The sequence below is a fragment of the Phyllostomus discolor genome, chromosome 14 (genome assembly GCF_004126475.2).
Source record: "Phyllostomus discolor isolate MPI-MPIP mPhyDis1 chromosome 14, mPhyDis1.pri.v3, whole genome shotgun sequence".
In the NCBI taxonomy this organism is placed as follows: domain Eukaryota; kingdom Metazoa; phylum Chordata; class Mammalia; order Chiroptera; family Phyllostomidae; genus Phyllostomus; species Phyllostomus discolor.
The window spans coordinates 50,883,640-50,895,768 of record NC_040916.2 but is presented as its reverse complement, the minus strand read 5'-3'; the positions used below and the strand labels follow the sequence as shown (position 1 = coordinate 50,895,768).

Below are 12,129 nucleotides of genomic sequence, written 5' to 3'. Positions count from 1 at the left end.
AGCTACTGAGGTTAGTATTATGGTAGTATTATATCATATTATCATATATCATAATATCATTATATTATGGTAGTAGTAGGGTAAGGTGATTAAGGTAAGGTGTAGCCTCCTTGATTACAGAAAACTATGCTGTATTTTTTTGAATTCTTTAGAACATAGTAATTGTTAATAAGATTATTGTTCCTACTGAGGTAACTTTACACTTAAATTTTTGATTTTTCTCTTTAGGGCTCAAAGCATTACCTTCACAAAGTGAAATGAAAATAGAAATAACTAAGGCTCAAGAGCAAATTAAAAAAAGGTGAGAAATTCTCCCAGGAAAGTATGTGCTAAATTTTTCTACATAATAAGAACAGAAATGTACTATATTTATCTTTATCATGTTTGTTTAAGGATTTAGATTGTATTTTGAAGGAAAAGGAAATAATAGTTTCTGACAATAGAATGGAAAAATAGCACCAAGTGATTTGGATATGGCTGGAGAAGAAGCAGCTTAAGAAAAGTATTTAAAATCATACATGTAGGACCTAAAAGAAAAGTTGAGTAGTAAAAAGCATATGGAGAGAAAGTTGGGCACATATATGCCTGGCCAGGTATAAACCTTTTTGCAAGGTTTACTTGAAGTGCTTGTAGAGCTGCCAGAGAAAGGAACAGTGACCAATGAATTAAGCAGTATATATGGTTGAATTCTAAATCTGCAGGAAGACTTACAAATCTGCAGAGGCCATTTTGTGGGCCGTCATCATGTGACAGCACACTCAGGTAGGTCACAGTGGCTCATGATTTGGAAAGGTGCTGCTTAGTGCTTGGGTGGATACAATAATTCAGCAATCTGAATTTCAGAACTGAGCTTATTCACTGGTTGATTTTTATTTGGACAAAGTAGAAGTTGATGATAAGTTCCTAAAATTTTGTGTGAAAGTCAGAGGCACAGTCACTCCAGGCCTAAATATGTGGTTTTCTTTAAATGGTTATATTAGCATAACTCTTCCTTATCTTGGAGGAGAGAGTTTTTATTTAACCCTTATGCCTTTTCCAGATACTCTACTTTCTCCTTGTTTTCACTGTCAAACTTCTGTAATAAATATTGGGCACTATATGCTCTAAATTCTCACCTTTTTTTCTCCTATGCTCCCTGCATTGTAATTTCTGCTACTGTGTTCTTAAAGGTCATCCATGATCAACTTCATTTTCCTTCCTCTCTCAGTTTGATGCTTTTAAACATTTCATCTTTCTCTTCCTTCTTGGAGTACTTTCTTTCTTTGTTTTTCTGGTACTAAATATCCAAGTTCAACTCTACCCTTCCCTTTACTTATTTACTTATTTTTGTCTGGCTGCCTTCTGACTGAGCAGTCCCTAAGGATATAATTTACCTTTACTGAGGGTCAACTATGTACATACACTAAATGGTTTATATGTATGAGTTTATTTATTCCTCATAAAAACCTTACAAGGCAGGTGCTTGTGAATCTCTTTGTGAAAAATTCATGAATATTACAGCTTGTGATCCAGTACTGTAGGATAAATACATGTCTATAAACACTTGAGCCAATGTAACATCCTTAAGGGAGGACTCCCAGATTCTATCCTGTCTTATCTTCTCTTCTGAACTTTAGAATTTGTCAGTTCCTGTGGGATTCCATTTCACCAATTCTACCTTAAATTTATTTTCTATTTTGTTTCCTGTCCTTGTTTTTGGATTCTTTCAATAAGCCCATCTAATCTTAATTAATTTGACTTGGCTTTTCTCTTCCTGTCTGTCCCACTGTCCTTTCTTTTATTTTTACTGTAGTAAGTAAAACAAGAAAGTTACCAGTTAGCTCTCTAAATCCTACTGCTTCCACACAGGCATCTTTATTACCACATTTCCCTCTAAAAGGCCCTTTTAGCTCTTCAAATCTGCACTTGGTATAATCATTCCATCTGACTCCATTTGGAGAGTCACTTCCTATTATGGGATATGTCATCCTTCCCCCTTCTTTCAAGATTCTGAATTAACATTGGCTCTCAGAAGTCCTGCTCTGTGGAACCCACCACCACTGCTATCAGTTAGGGGTCCCAAACTGAAGTTTTGTGTGTTCTTTCTGTTAACATCACTCTTCTGTATCTGGATACTTGCCTCTCTATATCCATCCTTGTTTACTACAACATTCCTCCTCTACTGTAGATAGTGCCTACAGATCTTTCATATTCACATTCTTCACTCATTCCTGCCTTATTCCTTCACCCTGCTATCCCCTTGACTTGTAATACTTTCCTCTTTGTTCTCAGCTTATCTGTATTTCCACATCCTTCAAAGATTTGTTATAGCCCTATTTTAACTACCCTCTTCTATATTTCTATGTAGCATAAGTGATTTGCCAAAAGTCTTATATTCTTCTATATTTCATATGTGTGTATCTATCTTATCTTTTTCAGCAGATGATAAAGCCTTAAGGATAGAGACAATGTCTTATCTTTCTTCCCTATTTTTCACAGCTCCCAGAACAATATTGAGCCAATAGCACACATTTAGAAAGCACTGATTAATTCACTGATTAATTGATTAAATTGTGATTAGACCATGGCTTTTGTCTTCTCTGCTTCAGGTATGTGGAGAGCCAACGCCATACCATTCAGGGAGATTATATAGATACCATGGAAGAGCTTGCTGATCTGGTGGGTGTCAAGCCCAATCTGCTGTATCTGGCCTTCACTGACCCCAAATTGGCATTACAGTTATTATTGGGACCCTGTACTCCAATCCAATATCGTCTACAGGGCCCAGGAAAGTGGAATGGGGCTCGAAAAGCTCTCCTTACCACAGAAGATCGTATCAGGAAACCTCTGATGACGAGAGCAATTGCAAGCAGTAATTCCACAACTTCACCAATAACAATGGCCACGTGTGTGCTGGCTGTTGTTTTCTTTGTTGTAATTATAACTTACTTTTAGCTGTTCCATTGTCCTTGCATCAGTTTTCTTTGGGGAGCTGGATTTAGAGATGTCTTCAGAATCTGATAAGATTGAACAACACCCAGTTTCCCATGGTGCAGAAATCTACTTTTATATCCCTTTCCAAAGCATTTATCCTCTTTCCTCTTTTCCCCACAATGGAATTCCAGCTTTTCATTCATATGAACTTGTCTTCCTTCTTATGGCCCATTATGTTTTCCTTTCAGCCATCCCTAGACTGTGAGCTCAGTTACTCTCTTAGTCATCTTTTCATGCCCTTAACAGAGTTCTTGATACATGATAGATGCTTAATAAAATGTTTGTTGTTATCAGCCCTGGCTAGTATGGTTCAGTGGATTGAGTGCCAACCTTCGACCTGAAGGGTTGCCAGTTCGATTCCCAGTCACAGCACATGCCTGGTTGTGGGCCAGGTCACCAGGGGGGCATGCATGAGAGGCAACCACACATTGATGTTTCTCTCCTTTTCTGTAAAAGTAAATAAATAAAATCTTTGAAATAAAATGTTTATCAAATATTATGATGGGGAGCATATGTCAGCATCTGTATAAGAAATGGGTAACTCCGTGTAACTCTGCCTCTGATAGGATTTGTTTTTCTATTAGAAACTCAATCTTATATTCGTTTTTAATATTGTAATTAAATATATGTTTCCTAAGGAATAGTCTTATAACAGTTGTATATACCTAAGATATGTAGATAATTAAACATTTTGTCTCACTAGCTATTCACTAGTGTATCTGATACCTGGTCATTTTGACTCTTTTCCTCTCAGCTAAAGGTCTTTATTATCTTAATGAAGAAACTACCTTTAATTTTCTAGGCTTATGGGTCATTCTGATAATCTAGCATTTGTCAGAAGGTTCAACTTTGTTGAAAAACTTGAGACTTCAAATTAGTTGTCCTATCTTTTCTGATCTTTTAGTTTGCATGTTAGAATCTAACAGGACTTTACCTTATGAAATATAAGTAGCTGCCTATTGTTGTCCCATGGCCTACAAATGTGATTTGATTTGTCTCCCCCTACTCCTGTTTTCTCCACTCCAATCCTTCCCACACAAAGTCTAAGTAGTAAGTATTTGAAGAGGTCATTTCTGTATTAAATTAGAATTGATATTAACTAAATATAGGGGCATTCAGAGGGAAGGGGATAGGGAGGTAGTAAAGGAAAAGGTAAAAGGGGGTCAAATATATGGAGAGGGAAGAAGATTTGACTTTGGTTTGTGGGTATACAATGCAATATAAAGATGATGTATCATAGAATTATACACTTGAAACTATATGATTTTATTAACTAATGTCACTCAAATACACTTATTTAAAAATAAATAAATATAAGGACATTCTGCTTATGACAATTCTCTATATCATACAGTATAGTTCTGAAAAATAAAGTAAATGAAATGAAAAGCAAGTATTCTGGCTTATGTGCCAGTGCCACTGTTGATTCTGTTTTCTCATCTGTAGAAGTTTTTGCTCTGTTCTTATCTCACAGAGAAGTTAACTAAGTGTTAGCTATCAGACACACTGAATTTCATGAATGAAGGTACTATATCTACTAGCCAGGTATATGTTCATAAGTAGCTGTTGTGCAATATACTTTGGAATTGATGCCTATTAGTCAGTAAAAGGATAAACTTGAAAAACTGAAAGAACATTAGAAAGTATTATCTTTCTTAATAATGCACATAAGAGAACCAGAAATGTGAGAACTGCAACTTCCTCCTAGTCATAATTATTTGGACAATTTCCTGACCTTTGGCCTAATTTACCTTTGGAAATGTCTTTTGGGAATTAAAGAATTGACAACCAATATTACTTCCTAGGTCTTTTTCCTTCCCTAATCATTATGATGTTGGGTATTTATAACCTATTAAAATGGACCTATTATCTTTTAATCTGCAGGTTAATTCAAAAGTAAATTGAGGGTCACTTGCTTTTTTTCATTTCTTTTAACATAAATTTGCCTCTTTTAGCAGGTCAGTTTGTGCATGAATGGTCCTTTCATAATACAATTCCTAATCATCAGCAACAAGTACCCCAGTTTTCTTGACAAAAATTTTTACTCTAAATTCATTGACTCTCTTTCTCCTTATAATGTGCAAGGTTATAAAAAATAATTGATTAACTTCTAAAATGAGCTAAAAGTAAGATCTGACTAGGAAATTGAACTCAAAACAATTCAAGGTACCAACTCATAACTGCTGAATATGTGCTAATATTCATCAATTTATCATATCTTGCTTTTGTAATTATATTAAAAGGTTATATCATTTTTTCCAATTAGATTAGACAGTAGAATACATCTGTATAGTGCCAAACAGTATGGACATTCTCAAAAGCAAACTGATACAGTATGTCAAAGAGACACAGGAGCAAACTGAAAGTGGACCCAGTGGTCAAAGATGTAACAATTTGAGCAATAAATTACCTAATATTAGATTATAACATAAAATATTAAAAATACCCACAAGTCCATACTGATATAAATGATTGAATAAATTAATAAGAGGGGAAGAACACAAATCTCCCACACACAATTCCAAATAATTTATGTAGACACTCTGTTTTAAGTATAAAGTACATAGTGACATCCTTCCAAAGATAGCAGTATGGAAAGAGGGAATAATAACTTCACAATGGAGAAATCTGACACATACTGCCTCAGCTGGGTGATTAAGATTAACATTCACAATGAAGTCATGTTGATAGTATGTATCCTTGTAACCACAGACAGTCAGCCTGAGTGCTGGGGAGTCTCCTCCACTGACCCAGATGGCAGCAGGGGGAGGTTCTTACACTGAGTGCTGCCAAAAGCTAGAAATATGAATGGATAGAAAAAGTTCTCCCCTCCCTATCCATGTAAGAATAGCAGCCTTGAGCAGGAAAAGGAGATGGCCTTTAGATGGGAGTCTACCATTCTCCCAGGTCACAGGTGACAACTTAATAAAGCCTCTTGCCTTTTGCACTAGCACCTGCCTCACAAGTCTGGCTTTCTTTGGGGCATGCAGCTGAACCCCTGTTTGTTCAGTTACACCCTTGATATGATGTGATGAGAAGGGTACTTTACTTTTGTGGTCTTCCTCTTAAAATCCATAAGCCAGGCTAACCATGAGAAAAATACCAGATAAACCCAAGTTCAGTAATATTTTATAGAATATCTAATCATTAAAAATGGTCAAGACCATCAAAAATAAGGTAAGTCTGAGAAACTGTCATAGGCTAGAGGAGTCTAAGAACACCTGACATCTAAATGTAATGTATCCTGGATGGCATCATGGAACATAAAAAGGACATTAAGTAAAAATTAAAGAAATACTAATAATTTTCCAAGTATAGGTCTTTTACATCCTTGGTTAAGTTTGTTCCTAGTCATTTTATTCTTTTGGAAGAAATTATGAGTGGGGCTGTTTTCTTCTTAGTTTCCCTTTATGATAGTTCATTGTTAGTGTATAAAAATGCAATTGATTTTGGGATATTTTTTTAAAGATTTTATTTATTTATTTTTAGAGAGAGAGGAAGGGAAGGAGAAAGAGAAGGAGAGGAGCACCAATGTGTGGTTGCCTCTCGAACACCCTCTACTAGGGACCTGACCCACAACCCAGGCATGTGCCCTGAATGGGAATTGAACTGGCGACCCTCTGATTCACAGCCTGTGTTCAATCCACTGAGCTACACCAGCCAGGGCAGATTTCTGGAATTTATTTTGTATCCTACTACTTTACTGAATTCATTTATCAATGCTAGTAGTGTTTTTATGGAATCCTTAGGGATCTCTATACACAGTATTGTGTCACCTGCAAATAATGACAATTTTACTTCTTCCTTTCTAATTTGGATGGTCTTATTCCTTCTTGTCTGATGCTGTGACTGGAACTTCCAGTACTATATTGAACATGAACATCCATGTCTTGCTCCTGATCTTAAGGGAAACACTTGTAGTTTTTGCCAATTGAGTATGTTGGCTGTGGGTTTGCCATATACCTTTACTACACTGAGATTTGTTCTCTCTATTCCCACTTTGCCAGGAGTTTTTATCACAAATGGATGCTGGGTTTTATCAGATACTTTTTCTGCATCTATTGGTATGATCATGTGGTTTTTATCCTTCATTTTGCTTATGTGGTATATCACATTTATTGATTTACAGATATTATTCAAACCATGCCTTTCTGGACTAAATCCCACTTGATCATGGTATAAGATCTTTTTTTAAAAAAAATCCTCACCTGAGTATATATTCATTGATTCTAGAGAGAGAAGAAGGAAGAGAGAGAGAGAGAGATGTGAGAGAAAAACATCGATTGTTTGCCTCATGTACATGCCCTGACTGGGGATTGAACTCACAGCCTAGGTATGTGCCCTCACTGGAGTTTGGTGTACAGAATGATGCTCCAACCAACTGAGCCAGCAGATAAGGGCAGATCTTTTTTATGTATCACTGGATCTAGTTTGCTAATATTTTGTTGAGGATGATAGCATTTGTGTTCATCAGGTTTATCAGCCTATAATTTTCTTTCTTTGTAGTGTCTTTATCTAGTTTTGGAATTAGGATAATGCTGGCCTGGTAAATTGAGCTTGGGAATCTTCCCTCTTCTTGAATTTTTTTGAACAGTTTGAGGATAGGTATTAGTTCTTCTCTGAATGATTGGTAAAATTCACCTGTGAAGCCATCCAGTCCAGGAGTTTTTTTTAATTCTGCTTCAATTTCACTAGACATGTACTCAGAAAATTATAAGACACTGAAGAAAGAGATTTAAGAAGATATAAATAAGTGGAAACATATACCATGTTCATGGGTAGGAAGAATTAACGTCATTAAAACATCCATATTACCCAAAGCAATCTATAGATTTAACACAATTTCTATCAAGATACCAATGGCATATTTCACAGAACTAGAACAAATACTCCAATAATTCATATGGGACCATAAATGATCCCAAAGAGCCACAGCAATTTTGAGAAAGAAGAACAAAGTTGAAGGAAGCACACTACCTGATATCAAAATATACTACAAGGCCACAGCAATCAAAACAACATGATACTAATATAAAAACAGACATATAGATTAATGGAATAGAATAGAGAGCCCAGAAATAAATCCATACCTTTAGAGTCGATTAATATTTGAAAAAGGAAAGAATGGGGTAAAGACAGTCTATTCAATAAATGGTGTTGGGAAAAATGGGAAAGATATGTGCAAAAAATTGAAACTAGACCATCTTCTTATACCATACACAAGAATAAACTCGAAATGGATTAAATACTGAAGTGTTAGACTCAAAATCATAAAAATCTTAGAAGGAAACAGTAAAATCTTAAACATCTCATTTTTTGGATATATCTCCTCAGGCAAAGGAAAGAAAAGAAAAAATAAACAAGACCACATCAAACTAAAAATTTTTGCACAGCAAAGGAAACCATCAACAAAATGAAAAGACAACCTACTGAATGGGAGAACATATTCACTGATATATCTGATAAGGAGTTAATATTTAAAATTTATAAAGAACTTATACAATTCAGCCCTGATGGACATAGTTCAGTTGGTTGGGTGTCCTGCAGGGTGAAATGTTGCTGGTTTGATTCCTGGTCAGGGCACATGCCTGGGTGGTGGGCCAGGTCCCTGTTTGGGGGTGTGCAAGGGGCAGCCAATTGATGTTTCTCTCACACATCATCGATGTTTCTCTCCCCCCTTTCTCTCCCTCCCTTCCCCTCTCTCTTTTTTATAATAAAAATATTTTAGGAAGCTGTGGCCACCACCACCAAGCATGACATCAGTCCTTGTCCAGTTAGCAGCCAGTATGGCAGAGCGTGTGGTGCTGGAGGAGCTACTGTGACTTCAGGGAGAGCTTGTAGGGGGACTGAAACAACAGAAGGCCAGCGCCAAGGAGATCGAGGAGGAGGTGGCAAAACTACTGCAACCAAAGGCACAGCTGGGCCATGATGAAGGGAGACAGAAGTTTATGTTCAAAACTCCTTAGGGAACAAGAGACTACAATCCCTGGCAAATGGAGTTTGGGGAGAAGGTGTTTGATATAATCATCAGCTGCTTCAAGTGCCATGGTGCAGAAGTAATTGATATGCCTGTGTTTGAACTAAAGGAAACACTGACTGGCAAGTACAGAGAAGACTCTAAGCTTAGCCATGACCTGAAGGACCAGGGTAGGGAGCTGCTGTCTCTTCACTATTACCTCACTGTTCCTTTTGCTCGATATTTGGCAATGAATAAACTCACCAACATTAAACGTTACCACATAGCAAAAGTATACCGGTGGGATAACCCAACCATGACCTGTGGCTGATATTGGGAATTCTACCATATTGGGAATTCTATCAGTGTGATTCTGACATTGCTAGGCAATTTGACCCCATGATCCCTGATGCAGAGTGCCTGAAGATCATGTGTGAGATCCTGAATTCACTTCAGATAGGTGACTTCTTGGTCAAGGTGAATGATCAGTGCATCCTAGATGGGATGTTTGCAATCTGTGGAGCTCCTGATAGCAAGTTCTGCACCATCTGCTCCTCAGTGGACAAGCCAGACAAGGCGTCCTGGGAAGAAGTAAAAAACGAGATGGTAGGAGAGAAGGGACTTGCACCTAAGGTGGCTGACCACACTAGGGACTATGTTCAGCAGTACGGTGGAGTATCCCTGGTCCAGTACCCTAAACTATCCCAAAACAAGAGGCCTTAGAGGACCTGGGAGACCCGAAGCTGCTGTTTGAGTATTTGACTGTGTTTGGCATCACTGAAAAGATCTCCTTTGACTTGAGCCTTGCTTGAGGGCTGAATTACTATATTGGGGTAATTTATGAGTCAGTGCTGCTATAGACCCCAACCAAGGCTGGGGAGGAGCCCCTGGTGTGGGCAGTGTGGCCACTGGTGGGTGCTAATGGGCTGGTGGGCACGTTCAACCCCAAAGGGCTCAATGTTCCATGCATGGGGCTCAGCATTGGAGTGGGGCAGATCTTCTCCACCATGGAGCAGAGGTTGGAGGCTTCAGAGGAAAAGGTGGGAACCACAGAAACGCAGGTGCTTGTGGCATCTGCATAGAAGCTGCTGGAGGAGAGATTGAAGCTCATCTCATGACTGTGGGCTGCTGGAATCAAGGCTGAGCTGCTTTACAAGAAAAACCAGCTCAGTTACTGGTTACTGAGCCAGCTGCAGTACTGTGAAGGAGGCAGGTATCCCACTGATGGCCATCATTGGTAAGCAGGAGCTCAAGGACAGGGTCATCAAGTTCCATTTGGTGGCTAGCAGAGAAGAGGTGGATGTCCGAAGAGAAGACCTTGTGAAGGAAATCAAAAGGAGAACAAGCCAGCCCCTTTGCATCTGCTGAATTAACTATCCAAGGAAAGTGGGACAGACTATTAGGGCTCAGATAAAACTCTGCATACGTACTTACACAGCTTCGTATACTTCTGTTCCTATAGGAAAACCTGAAGGGTCATCTGAACTGTAAAGAACCACTTCGCATGGTATGGAAATGTAGCTCAGCCCTCACGTGGAAAACCAGTGGGGTGCGTGTGGCGCACAGGACCAGGACCACGCCCACGGAGAGGATTTCCCATAGGGAATCAGGTTTGCATTGTACCTAGACTGCTATGAGACTTGCTTTTGCTAAAACTCCCTCACCCTGAATTGAGGCAGCAAGGGTTTACTGCAACTTCCTAAAATCTGAGCTAAACCTCCCAAGTATGGATGTGATGGATTCTACCACTTTTCCCTTTGGCCTGCAACACCCTTCTCTTTGAAGTAATTAGCAACATTCTTTCCTTTGTTATCTGTAAAAGGTAATCCCCGCAGTGAACCTGTGCATAGTAAATGAGAACTACTCTCCATCTAATGTCTCCAGAGAAGCAATAAAAGCTTGTCCAGGCAGGGACTGAGCTCTCTGGCCCCCTTGCCCTCTCTCTCTCTCTCAAAGAGTGGCTATGCCATCCCTTTTTCTCCACAGGACTTCTGTTGTCTGTGTGTATTTGTTCACGAGCAGCCACAACATATACAGATCCTGCCAACCAGGAGCCACCACACCAGACAAAGACTTTTTATTTTTATTATGATTATTTTATTGGTAATCACAGGCTAAAAGGGCCAGGTACTGTGCCATTTTTCCATAGGAGGCCCCGGGGGCTCAGTCCAGTCTGGGCTACAGGGGCTAGGCCTGAGATGGTCTCCTCTTCAGAGCACTACACCAGGTGCAGGGACTGCTCCCCCAAAGCAGTCACCAAAGATGCAATAAAACATCTCAACCACAAAAAAAAATTTTTTGAAGAACACTACTATGAGGTATGACCTCACACCTGTCATAATGGCCATCATCAATAAATGAACAAACAACAAGTGTTGGCAAGGATGTGGAGAAAAGAGAACCTTTGTGCACCATTGGTGGTAATATGGAGTAGAACAGCCAATGTGGAAAACAGTATGGAACTACCTCAAAAAGTTAGAAATGGAACTGCCTTATGACCCAGTGATTCCACTTTTGGATTATCCAAAGAAATCTGAAATACTAATTTGAAAAATATATGCACCCCTATGTTCATTGCAGTGTTTTTTACAATAGCCAAGTGTCCATCAGTAGATGAGTTGATAAAAAAAAAACTGTGGTACAGTTCCACAATGGAATACTACTCAGCCACAAAAAAGAAGGAAATCTTAACCTCTGCAATAGCATGATGGACCTGGAGAGCATTATGCTAAGTGAAATAAGCCGGTCAGAGAAAGACAAGTACTATATGATTTCACTCATATGTGGAATCTAATGAACAAAATGAACTAACAAGCAAAATAGAGACAGATTAATAGAGAACAGGCTGGCAGCTCTGTGCCCTGTTACTTTTGTCAATAGTAATTTAATATATAGCAGTATGTAAATATCTTCCAGACTGCCTATTTGAAATTTTCCAAGTGCTATGTTTTTCCACACTTCTGTACACATTCTCATGCTGAACCCCCCCTTTGGTAAAATCTTCACTTGCCAAGCAGGACTAGCGTTCATTTCACCCTCAAGATTTACTTCATCTTTTATCTTCCAGGAATCCCTTCCTGATACCCAATATAAAATAGGTGACCTTCTTTGACAGTTCATTGCACCTGGTATATTGCTCAATTATATTTGGTGAATATCTTTGTCATACTATATAATATCACTTGGTCCTCTCTCCTGTT

At 38.5% G+C, this 12,129-nt stretch overlaps 1 protein-coding gene and 1 pseudogene across 5 annotated transcripts in view; both read left to right on the top strand.

Annotated features, from left to right (window-relative positions):
* FMO5 (flavin containing dimethylaniline monoxygenase 5) overlaps nt 1–3,266 on the top strand; it is a 30,520-nt gene extending 27,254 nt beyond the window's left edge. For 4 of the 5 annotated variants that reach the window (XM_036015814.1, XM_028502650.2, XM_036015815.1 and 1 more), the window contains 2 exons: nt 229–301; nt 2,589–3,266. In XM_036015814.1, the coding sequence (XP_035871707.1) occupies nt 229–301; nt 2,589–2,934 (419 nt within the window). In that variant the 3' untranslated portion in view covers nt 2,935–3,266. The remainder of the gene's footprint in view (nt 1–228; nt 302–2,588) is intronic. The other variant, XM_036015817.1, reaches the window with a different exon arrangement.
* A 5,404-nt stretch (nt 3,267–8,670) lies between these two features.
* LOC114488992 lies at nt 8,671–10,409 on the top strand (annotated as a pseudogene).
* The last annotated feature ends 1,720 nt before the right edge of the window (nt 10,410–12,129 follow it).